The 11,681-nt window shown below is 35.7% G+C and overlaps 1 protein-coding gene across 1 annotated transcript in view; it reads left to right on the forward strand.

Annotated features, from left to right (window-relative positions):
• Positions 1-10,800, forward strand: part of LOC129281388 (A disintegrin and metalloproteinase with thrombospondin motifs 3-like) — a 30,393-nt gene extending 19,593 nt beyond the window's left edge. The window contains exons 14-19 of the mRNA XM_064113406.1: positions 878-1,041; positions 2,390-2,597; positions 3,345-3,726; positions 4,464-4,674; positions 6,651-6,792; positions 7,547-10,800. Of these exons, the coding sequence (XP_063969476.1) occupies positions 878-1,041; positions 2,390-2,597; positions 3,345-3,726; positions 4,464-4,674; positions 6,651-6,792; positions 7,547-7,710 (1,271 nt within the window). The 3' untranslated portion in view covers positions 7,711-10,800. The remainder of the gene's footprint in view (positions 1-877; positions 1,042-2,389; positions 2,598-3,344; positions 3,727-4,463; positions 4,675-6,650; positions 6,793-7,546) is intronic.
• The last annotated feature ends 881 nt before the right edge of the window (positions 10,801-11,681 follow it).

Raw genomic sequence — 11,681 nt, forward strand, 5'->3', positions numbered from 1 at the left:
ATATCAGATCAATTTCTTATATTGTTTTTTGCAATTTCTTATGTATTTCTTTGTTTTTTGGACCCTTTGATTTTCATTGTTTTTTTCAATGAAATTTGTTGGGGACTCTTCTAAGATCATAAACAGCATAAAATACATACATTTAGACCAGTAAAACTAAAAATAATCATACATTTATGATTTTTGGTTGAAAACACAATTTACATTGACATGCACTTACATAACGTTGCGTAATTTTGAAACCGCGTACCCGGGTGATGCAAAATTGGTCTCAAAAGTTGCGCAAGACTTGAAAGTAAAAAGTCAGCGAGCAGCTCGGTCAAAAAAATTTGCGCGGCGAAAATATCGCGCGACTCGTTGAGGGGGGGGCCTCGGAGGCCCCCCCCCCCCCCCGGCCTAGATAGGGATAAATTATAAACCATATCAATTTGAGATTAGTTTCTATGGCAGATATCAGTCTGTCCATTTTGGCCTCTTTATTTTGATTTGCTGGTTAGTTTTAGCTTAGCTTTTTTATATCAAATGTAATTGTAATGTTTTTATTAATTAATCAAAGTTTAATTTATGATTGTAGTTATTGATTTAGGAGACAGAAATTGTGTCATTGAAAACTATACACTATTTAGCACCTTGCACAAATATTTTGATTTGTTATTATTATCTCCAGTTTACATATAAGGGTTTAAATGCGCCCCCAGCAGTTGCCAGCAAGTTCAAATGAAGCAAATATAATAACTTGAATGTTTCATCTTTTTAATGTTAACGTTACTTTTGGCATTTTGCCCCACATTTATCATCTAGACTTGTGTGCATGGAGGAGATGTGGTTGAATTAAAAACACTACTTAGTTAATATTCATTATTCAATATCCTTACAGCATTAAAAAGTGCCGAGACGGGAAAATATATTTTGAATCCGGGGAGGAGACGCTCGGAACCTCATGACTTTATCGTTGATGGTGCAAGATTTACATATGACGTCAGAGGTGGAAGTGAGAGGCTCGTTAGTAAAGGACCATTAGGAAAAGAGCTTCATTTGATGGTTTGTAGCTTCTCATTGATAATTGACGTGTCTTGATTTTGATTGGTTGAGTAAGAAATGTATTTATAGTTGGAGTTGTTGCTTAAAAATTAAAATGATTAAATTGCACAAAATCACTCTATGACATGCATCCTTTATTTCTTTATTTGATCATTAATGATGTTCAAAATGTAATTTTTTAATGAAAGTTTATTATGGATAATTATTCAAACCAGCATTTATTTCTTAGTACAATATCTATAGTTCGCAGTATTTACAAAATAATAAGCGACCAAGTATATGATTAAAATACAGTTCAACTCTACACAATTATAAAAGAGATAAAGAAATAAAAGAAATGACAATTTAGAAAAGAGGTATGTTCTTAAGAGGTTTTTTTTATATTTCTATGTAGAGGTTGGTGATTTAATGATCTGTATGATTAAAGGCCAAGTCCACCTCAGAAAAATGTTGGTTTGAATCAATAGAGAAAAATCAGGCAAGCACAATGCTGAAAATTTCATCAAAATCAGATGTAAAATAAGAAAGTTATGACATTTTAAAGTTTCGCTTATTTTTACAAAATAGTTATATGCACAATTTAGTCACATGCAAATGAGAGAATCGATGATGTCCCTCACTCACTATTTCTTTTGTTTTTTATTGTTTGAATTATACAATATTTCAATTTTTACAGATTTGACAATAAGGACCAACTTGACTGATCCAAAAAATGTTAAACAATGGTAATTCCACATGTTCAGGGAGAAATAAAACTTTGTTTCACTAGACAATGGGGAGAAAATTAGAATATTTCATATTTCATATAATAAAATACAAAGGAAATAGTGAGTGAGTGATGTCATCAGTTCCTCATTTGCATACCGACCGGGATGTACATAACTATTTTGTGAAATTAAGCAAAACTGAAAAATGTCATAACTTTCTTATTTTACATCTGATATTGATGAAATTTTCAGTGTTGTGCTTGTTTGATTTTTCCCTTTTTATTCAAATCAACTTTTTGTTGGGGTGGACTTGTCCTTTAATAATGAGTAATTTAGGCCATGTTTTATCTTTTAAAAGTTGTCTTTGATCAGGAACATATAACATGATAGTCAACAACTGACTCATTCCCTTTATCAGGATGTAAATATCTTAATTTTTAGAGTAGTTCTTCACATAGTTCCTGGCAACATTTCCAATACTGCTTAATCAACCATCATATCTATGACTTCTTAAAAATCCATTTCATTGAAATAAAGAAAAGAACATGTGTTTTGACTATGAATGGGAACCAATTATGAGCAAATAGTGAACAAATAAGATGATTATATTACTTACATCCATTATATTGCTTTCACTATAGGTGTACATCACGCGAGATACCAATACATTGAATTATACTGCATCATTTTATGAACCATTACCAGAGACGACCTCGGCGCCGCCAACGACGGTGCCGGTGACGACACCGCCGGTGAATAATCATATAGCTCACATGGTTACAGATGACATGCCTCCGTATGAATGGAGGGAGCTGGGATGGACAAAATGTAATCGGAAATGTGGAGGAGGTAAGAGATAGTTGTGATGATGATTGGGATAATGTTGATGGTGGTGGTAGTAATGGGCACTGGTGATTTGGAGGTAATGATGAAGATAGTAGTTGTGGTGATGGTTGTGGTGGTGGTAGTGTTGGTGGTGGATTAAGTGTTGGTTATGATGATGATGACGATGGTGATGATGATGATACGATGATGATGATGATAGTAATGATGTTGGTGATGATGATGGTGGTGATGACGACGACGACGATGATAATGATGATGATGGTGATGACTAGGATAATGATGATGATGTTGATGATGGTGATGATTAGTAGGATAATGATGATAATGATGTTAGTGATGATGATGATGACGATGATAATGATGTCGGTAATGATGATGGTGACGATGTTGGTGATGCTGATAAGAATGATGATGATGGCAGTGATGATTGTCTTTGTGATGATGATGGTTGTGGTAATGGTGAATGTTATGATGATGATTATGCTCATCAAAATGATTATGATGATTGTGGTGGTGATAGTGATGGTGATTATGGTAGTGGTGTTATTGGTGATGATAGTAGAAGTAGCATACTGCTTAAGATGATGATAATGATGTTTAGGGTAGTAATGATGATAGTGACATTGGTAAAACTGATGATGGTGTATGTGATGATAAATGTGAAACTAATGATCAAGTAGGGCTTTTGTTAACAAATAATTTATGTATACCTTATGAATTCATGCTTCTATTTTCTTTGTTGCATGTTAGGTTACTCTTTCTTCAGGCATCAATGTTTTGTTACCGGAACGGATGAAACAGTCAAGAAGGATAAATGTGGCATGGGAAGTTACAATCCCAAGGCGAAGCGCAAGCGATGTAACACCCACGAGTGCGGTACGATACCAGGCGCCGAGACAAACGTTGATTCCTCAACACAACGGGAGACAACCACACATAGAGCAACAACAACGGTTGTAGCCACGACAGCGAGAGCAACAACAACTACCACACCTCCACCTACAACTACAATGCCAACAACGACAGCACCTCCCACTACAACACGACCCACTACCACTCGAGCAACTACCACGGAACCTACGACAACTCGCCCTACAACGACATTGCCACCAACTACTGCAGTGCCAATAAGGTATTGTCATTGATACGTGTATTATTAGATTTGTTTCCTTCATGATAGTCAAAAGGGTTACACAGGCTGTTGCTACTTCATTGTTTTGTTCTGATGAACTTTAATAGAAGCGATTGTTAGAATGTGGTTACTGTAACAGATGATGGTGAAATAGTGCAAATTGCTAATGGTGATGGTTGTGTGATATTGGTATCGATGATGATGATGGTGATGATATATGTTGTGATGTATAAAAGGCTGTGCTTTTCAATTATTCCTTTGAGCTTGGACGTACATCACAATTTGATTTTGAAAATTTTTTGCTCATTTGTGGACGTTATGACCTATCGAGCAGAACATCTGTGGAGTGAATTCTATCACTTTTCCTCCAGCCATTTCAGGGTTTGGGTTATGCAAGTTGATTTGATGACAATGGTGATGATGAAAAAGATGAATGATGAATATTCATCATTAATCATTATCATATCATCATAATCATCACCATCATGATCAACACTGTCACCACCATCACCATCGTCAGAACCACTATCATCATCACCACCATCATCATCACCGCCACCACCATCATAATTATCATCATCATCATCATCACCGCCATCATTATCACCACCATCATCATCACAGAGGTGATAGCAGCAGAGAAAAATGATAACAAAGAAAATGAAGAAGCAGATTCCGAATTTTAATCTTTAAATTGATGTAACTTCAATTTGCCTTATCCAATGTTTTCTTTCTAGCTATTCTTGGAAGATTCGAGATTGGGGCAACTGTAGCGAATCTTGCGGTTCCAACGGTTTTAAAAGGCGAGCCATCCACTGCATCCAAAGTATAGCTGGCATCAGGAGTAAAGTGGACCCTTCACTCTGTCCAACCCCACAGCCAGTGGACCATGAAGAATGCAATCGACAGCCTTGCCCAGCCAGATGGGTCACTGGGGCGTGGTCAGAGGTATGTCATGGTGTCAGGGTGTTTTGATTGGGAGGGGGGGGTACAAATTAAAGGAGAATGAAACTCTTGGAGCAAGTTAGCTTTTGTGAAAGCAGAAAAATCAAAAAATAAGATTAACAAAAGTTTGTGTAAAATAGGACTAGCAATAAAAGAGTTATGAGCATTTGAATGTCGAGATCACTAATGCTATGGAGATCCTCCCATTGGCAATGCGACCAAGATCTGTGATGTCACACACGTACAACTCTCCCATTTGGACACTGAAAATATACCCCAAAACATTTCTTTTTGCTCATTCTAATCATATGACAAACGATTCATCAATGATATAATGTTGTGAAACCTCTGTACTTGTCATCTCATAAAGAGAACACCTCACCTTGTGATAGACTCTATAAAAGTGAGAATATAAGTGAAATAAGTACTAAAGTAATGAGGGAGTTGTACGTGTGTGATATCACAGATCTTGGTCGCATTGCCGATGGGAGGATCTACATGGCACTAGTGATCTCAATATTCAAATGCTCATAACTTTCTTATTATTCATTCAATCTTCCTCAAACCTTCAACAATGTGTTCCTTTGATTTTTCTCTTTGATATGGATTCAGCTGGTTTCAAGGGTTTCATTCTCCTTTAAAGATGGTATAATTTTTTTTAATTTGCCTTTTAACGGTACTAGTATATACAGTGCGTCCCACAAAAAACGAAACCGAGAATTAGCGATGATTTATCATAACTTAATCATAAATAAAATAGACAAATGACCTACCAATGTAAAGCTAAGAATCTCCTCTTTCATCTGGTATTACTTAGATTATTCCTCATTCACGCATGATTGAGCAAAAACAATTTGAAGAAAGGATGCCAAAAACTCATTTCGCGGGGGGGTATCTGAATTTCAAAAAGAAAATCACATGACTAAAAAGTTCAATATCTTCTCTTTTCTTTGATACCTAAATCACAGAAAATGGTCAAGTAGTAAAAAAGTTATGATCCCTCGAAACAATGCTTGTATTTCCATAATTTCATTAAATAAACGTGTTTTCACCCGTTTCCCACTGAAGCTATCGCACGGTAACAAAAGACTTAATGCATGGCTGATCGTCAACAAAACGGAGTGTCGAGTGAGTTTGAACGCTAGCCTGTAAAACCTCTTCATTTTATGAAATTATTGAAATTCAAGCCTTATTTCAAATAACCAGAACTTTGTTATTTCTTGACCATTCTCTGTAATTGAGGTATCAAATTAAAGAGCAGATATTGAACTTTTTAAAAATGTGGTTTTCTTTTTAAAACCCAGATACGGCCCGCCAAGTGACTTTTTGGTATCCCCTTTTCAAATTGTTTTTGCTCACTCATGCGTGAATGAAAAATAATTTAAGTAATTTCAGATGAAAGAGGAGATTCTAAGCTTTAAAATGGTATGTCATTTGTCTATTGTATTTGCGATTAAGTTATGATAAATCATCGATAAATCTTGGTTTCGTTTTTTGTGGGACGCACTGTATAAATCTACATGATGCAACCTCCTTTTCTGACATTTCTCCTTTCTTCCCTTTTCTTCCTCTCTTTGAACTAATTAAAATATTGATTTTAGCATCTTATCATTATCCAATTCTCTCCCTTTCTCTCTCTCTGTCTTTCTCTTTGAATGTGTGCCTTTTATTTATTTCTTCTGTCATCAATCTTGACAATCATAGTGACACTAATCATTTGCATAGCTGGGGGCAGGGGCAGAGCCCCCCCCCCCCCACCCCTTCAGCCCAACACAATTTTTATATCCTGTTTTAAGTTGTCAGGAAAAATTGAAGGGAAAGCACTTTTGTAAAAAATGGCATTGACCTTCTTTAATCTCTTATTTTATATTTTTGAATATTTTTCTGTAAGTTGTCAGAAAATATTTGCCCTTCCTGTCAAGTTTTTCCACATGTGCCACTGATTTTAATACTACATGTATTTTCATTTGTCGTATTAGTGCTCAGCAAGCTGTGGTACTGGTAGTAAGACACGCAATGTAACCTGTGAATCGCTAGATGGTGAAGGAATGCCGGGATCATATCATTGTTTTGATGAAAGACCACCAACATCAAAATCTTGCTCAGTGCAAGAATGTGATCGTAAGTTTACATTCCAAATTATAATAATAGTACTAATACAAAACATTTGAAGGGGGCTTAATATGGTTATTTCTGAGTGCACTAGTCTGTTAATGTTTAAAATTTACTAACAAGATGAAATAGGCATAATAATCAGAAATGATATTTTGAAAATCAATAAAAGAAAAATTGACAATGATTTAATAAAAATAATCATAGTGAATATTCATAGTGCTCCATTACTTTTGTAAATAACAATCTTGGAGCAATTACCTTTGTAACAATACTGTGGGACTGAAATCTAAATGAAAATATGAAAAATATATATATGTATAGCATGAAGTTACTTTTTTTAAGTGAAATACCCAGTAGTATGCATGTTTTTAATACGCCTAATAAAGGCAGTTTTTGCCACACTACTGAAAGAAGCAAGTGGCAAAAAGGGCAGCAATACAATACCATGATAATATAATAATGATAGATTGGATTTGTAATTTGTAATTAAATTTTGCTCAGGAGAAGAGAAGTGGGTGATATATGAACTATCAATACTGAATGTGCAAAATGTGTATATTTACATCTTCTATTACTTGAATTTCACCTAAGTCGAAAAGGTCTGTGATCCGAAGAGATTCAGCTTGGGCAATCCACATATTGTCAGAGTTCTCAGGCATTTGCAGAACATCTTACTGTAGGCTCTCAAACTCCCTCAGTAGTGGAATATGTTTCTGAAAATTTCTGCATTTATTCTCTTTTATTAAATTCGAATCTGTAGCTGGGAACTGTATTCCGATGGACTCTGTGATCTGCAAGCGGAAGAACTACCGCACGTACTGCAAGATGCCTCGATATGAAGAACTTTGTTGTACGACATGTAGTGCACAGAAGAAATTATTCCAACAGCAACGAGCACGGAATGCACGTCGACCACGGAACTAAACTTTCAGTCGGTTCAAACCATGGTAGCAATTTCTTTCACGACAGGGGAACTTGGGATATAGCTGAATTGGAGAGATTATAGAAATCATTTGAACTTGGGAGATGAATTATGTGTACTCTTCCGAACAGCAAGGGAAGTTTGCTTCCAACATTACACAAGTTTTCTTTTAATACCTTGTTTCTGACATCTTTTGATGGGAATTTCTTAATTTTTTTGGACGATGGGGATTGGACTGCCCCTCTTGTAGACTTCCTGATGAACATGTTTGCTCCTTCCCAGCATACACACCATGGGGTGATGCAAAAAGAGATAAGTTGGACCAGAGGGTACAACGCGCAACTATTGTTACCTCGAAGAGATAAGTCGGACCAGAGGATACAACGCACAACTATTGTTATCTCGTAGAGATAAGTCGGACCAGAGGATACAATGCGCAACTATTATGTACCTCGGCTTTAAGCAAGCCACTTCTTCAGCAACGCTCAGTGCATTCAAGAAATTTATCCATCTGTGTATCCATTCATCTCACCACAATGTGGATCAATTTCTTGCTGAAGGAAAACACACAATATGGTTGGGATTTGAACCCATGTCCCCCTGTAGGACGAGTCAGGTCCTTGAGAAACACTACACAACACCCAACTGAGGATTTAAGTGTGATGTTTTACCAGACTTCAAATCTTTTGTGTAACACCCCTGAATTAGCTCATCTCTAATGACTTGATGGATGGATGGGCACTATTTTACCAATTATATAATAATGTATTTGTTCTAGAACTAGAGATTCAAATCTCTAATAAGACGATGATACAATGTATGATATGAAGTTTAATTATATAGCAATGAAAGCAACAGAAAACAATAAAATTATTTACTCATACCAGGTAATGATTATCCATATTTGTAAAACAATTGTACTGTGTTAGTAATTTGGGAGGGGATTTAATCAAGTATTATTTAGCAAGAAAAGTAGAGGGACAATATTGATTAAAATGAGGAAAATGTGTGACGAAAATGATACGAGGGAGTAATATTTATCTTGTGCGACAGGGATGTGTTCAGCACCATTACGGAACCAGGAAAAGATTAAGTCTACAAGAAAATGTGTGGTATTTGTTTTGTTCTCCATCATAATCTTATGGTAAAGATGTAAATATTCATTGTAAGATAAAATTCTGTAAGATATGCTAAATTGAAGGAAATTATTTTCCCTGTATTTTCACCTATCATTTTCTGACAAAAGTATTTGGATATATTGGTGATATCTTATGTTCTTAACATCATTTTACCCCAGTAATTCTTATTATCTGCATAATGACCCCAAATTTCATAAAGCTTGTCATCAATAACAAGTTTAAAAGCTAATAAAATCCTGCAATTTGATTGGCCAGAGACAATTTTTTTTTTCTTTTGAGAAAATACTTTATGGAACACGGGCCAGATATATTGCAGGTGTCTAAATTTTCTAATTTTTCAGGGAAAATGAATGCTTCTTTCTTTCAATTCATTTCTAGCCTTATTGTATATATATGTAATCATTCTCAAGAAGCGTATAAGTCTATTACTTTTCATGTTAGGATATGAGATTAATATGGTGCTCTGTTCAAAGTCATGTGTGTGATTTTGTAAACACATTTCAATTTGCCTAATTTGTTATACCCAGCCAAATGATACAATCCATGTATGGCAAGTTCTCCTAAGTCTGCGCAGTCCCCCTTGTCTGCGCATACGCGTATCTGCGCGATTCTAGTAAAAGAAGATACACAACGAACATAAACTTTACACATCTAATGCATAGACAGATATTAACTATAAAATCCGACTCACAATGGTGGAAAAATAATGAAATTTTGGCATTTCTTGTGACAGCCTCAAAATGCAGCCTTTCTCATCAAAATCCCAGAATCGCATGCAAAGTGAATGGGTGCGCAGACATGGGGCACCATTTTTTTTTTCAATCTGAAGAGCACAAATCCCGATTGGAAATAGTGTCAAGTAAATAATTGTAAGACGATTGCGCACATTCCAATCTGACTGCCCGAGGTTTTTTCCAAGAAAATCATATATTTCTTTAAAATTTTTATGAGATATTTGGCACACTAACTCATAATGATGTAAGGAACATTATCGACTGAAAGATTTCGTGAAATAAAAAGAAATTCATATCAAATCTTAACTCAAATTATTAGGTGCGCAGACTTGGGGACCACCATCATACAATCTCAATTTTAAAGAGTTACCAATTATACTGAATTAGAAATGATGCAATTTTTTTTTCAATTCTGGTTCCAAATAACCTGTTGGACCTTTTTTTTAATTTCTTGAAAAACTATCACAAGGAGCTGGTTCACCCCACCCCCATCACTTGTGGTACTCCGCACTGCCATTGGTCATAAGACTGGAGTATTCACCTTTACTTCTGGAAGTAATATGTTTCATGGATATGAATACAAGTCATAATCATGAGATTATTAGACCAATGCAGTTCAATGTTCTGTTGAATTGATATAAATCATGCATTTCAGTAATCAGTTGAAATTTCAAAGGGAAGTATTACACTACATTATAAAGTGCTGTACGATTTTACATTCAATGCCTTTCCATGAGTGAACCCACATGCCGTTTGTTTTTATTTGAAATACTCAAATTCAATATACTTGAAAATTGTCTTCCACCCACCCACCCCCCCCCCCACACACACACACACACAAACAAAATGCCCCTTTGCATGTTCTAGCTCACAGTGATAACACTAGATTGTTTTCTACCTGTATACATGTATGTGCCTTTCTATTGTAATGTAGTGTAAATTTCAAACTTGTCTGGTGCTTGACTAGATGGTGTATATTTATTATCAGATTACTGAATAATTCTTTGTATTATCAGAGAAATTTATTTCCATTGCTTGTTCTAAAGCTTTTATCGCCGCTGTTAATTTGCCTCGAGCATTTCACTCTGTAGTAGAAGCTATAAAGGAAGATGTGTGTACGAGCAATGAGTCTCCCTTCCTCGTGATATGTGCCATGCCTACTATGCATGAAACCATCTTTTTGTACTACAAAATGTAAATAAAAATGCTTTTACATGTACCTTCAGTTTCTGAGGTGTTTCCTTTGCATGTTTCATTTCAAGTAACCTCTACCCTAGTAATTAAATCAATACAGAATACATAAATTTACTGATGTATTGTGTTACATGATCTTGGCTTGAAATGTGCCTTTTTCACAACTATTTTGGTAGTACACAAGTCTTACAGTTAAATATGATTAATTTGAATATGCTGATTGAACTAAAATGATATTACATAACTATGGCAAACTAAACCTCACGACTCCAAATAAAAAAAAATGTCTACACAGGTGCAAGATAGGAACAATTTTACAGGAGAAAAATCAAAAGACGCGGACGGGTGATTTTGAACAAAATAACGCAAAAAAGAAATCTACTTTTTAAACCGCAACTAAGCCTGGGGACCCCAAGCAACCCAAACCAAGACCACTCCCCCCTACACTTGGTGTAGTAAAACCGAATTGTAGAGATTTTGCCATAACATTTCCCAGCTTTTCTCTTTCTCAGGCTAGAGAAAGTGATGAAATGACGCAGTGTGCTTTCACGTTCTTGAATTTCATCGCAAATAAGTAAATTGCGCTGAATCATTCAACCCCCATCTTCTCCCCCAGACTTATTAAAATAACTGAAAGTTATCCCTATAGCATGGTAACTTCGAATTGGCACACTGTGGCAACATCAGCAACTCGTTACTTCCTTGAAAAAACAAAGCAGGCAACCATTACTGCACGCAACAAACACACACACACCATGACAGCATCAACCACTTCATTACTTCCATAAAGAAGGAAGGCCCGAGTCACTACGTTTACCTTGAATAACGTTTAAAGGGGAATCCAGCCTTGGCCATAAAATGTTGTGTTGGGAAGGAGAAAAATAAATTTAACAGAATGGTGAAAGT

Source organism: Lytechinus pictus, chromosome 18 (genome assembly GCF_037042905.1).
Source record: "Lytechinus pictus isolate F3 Inbred chromosome 18, Lp3.0, whole genome shotgun sequence".
Classification (NCBI taxonomy): Eukaryota; Metazoa; Echinodermata; class Echinoidea; order Temnopleuroida; family Toxopneustidae; genus Lytechinus; species Lytechinus pictus.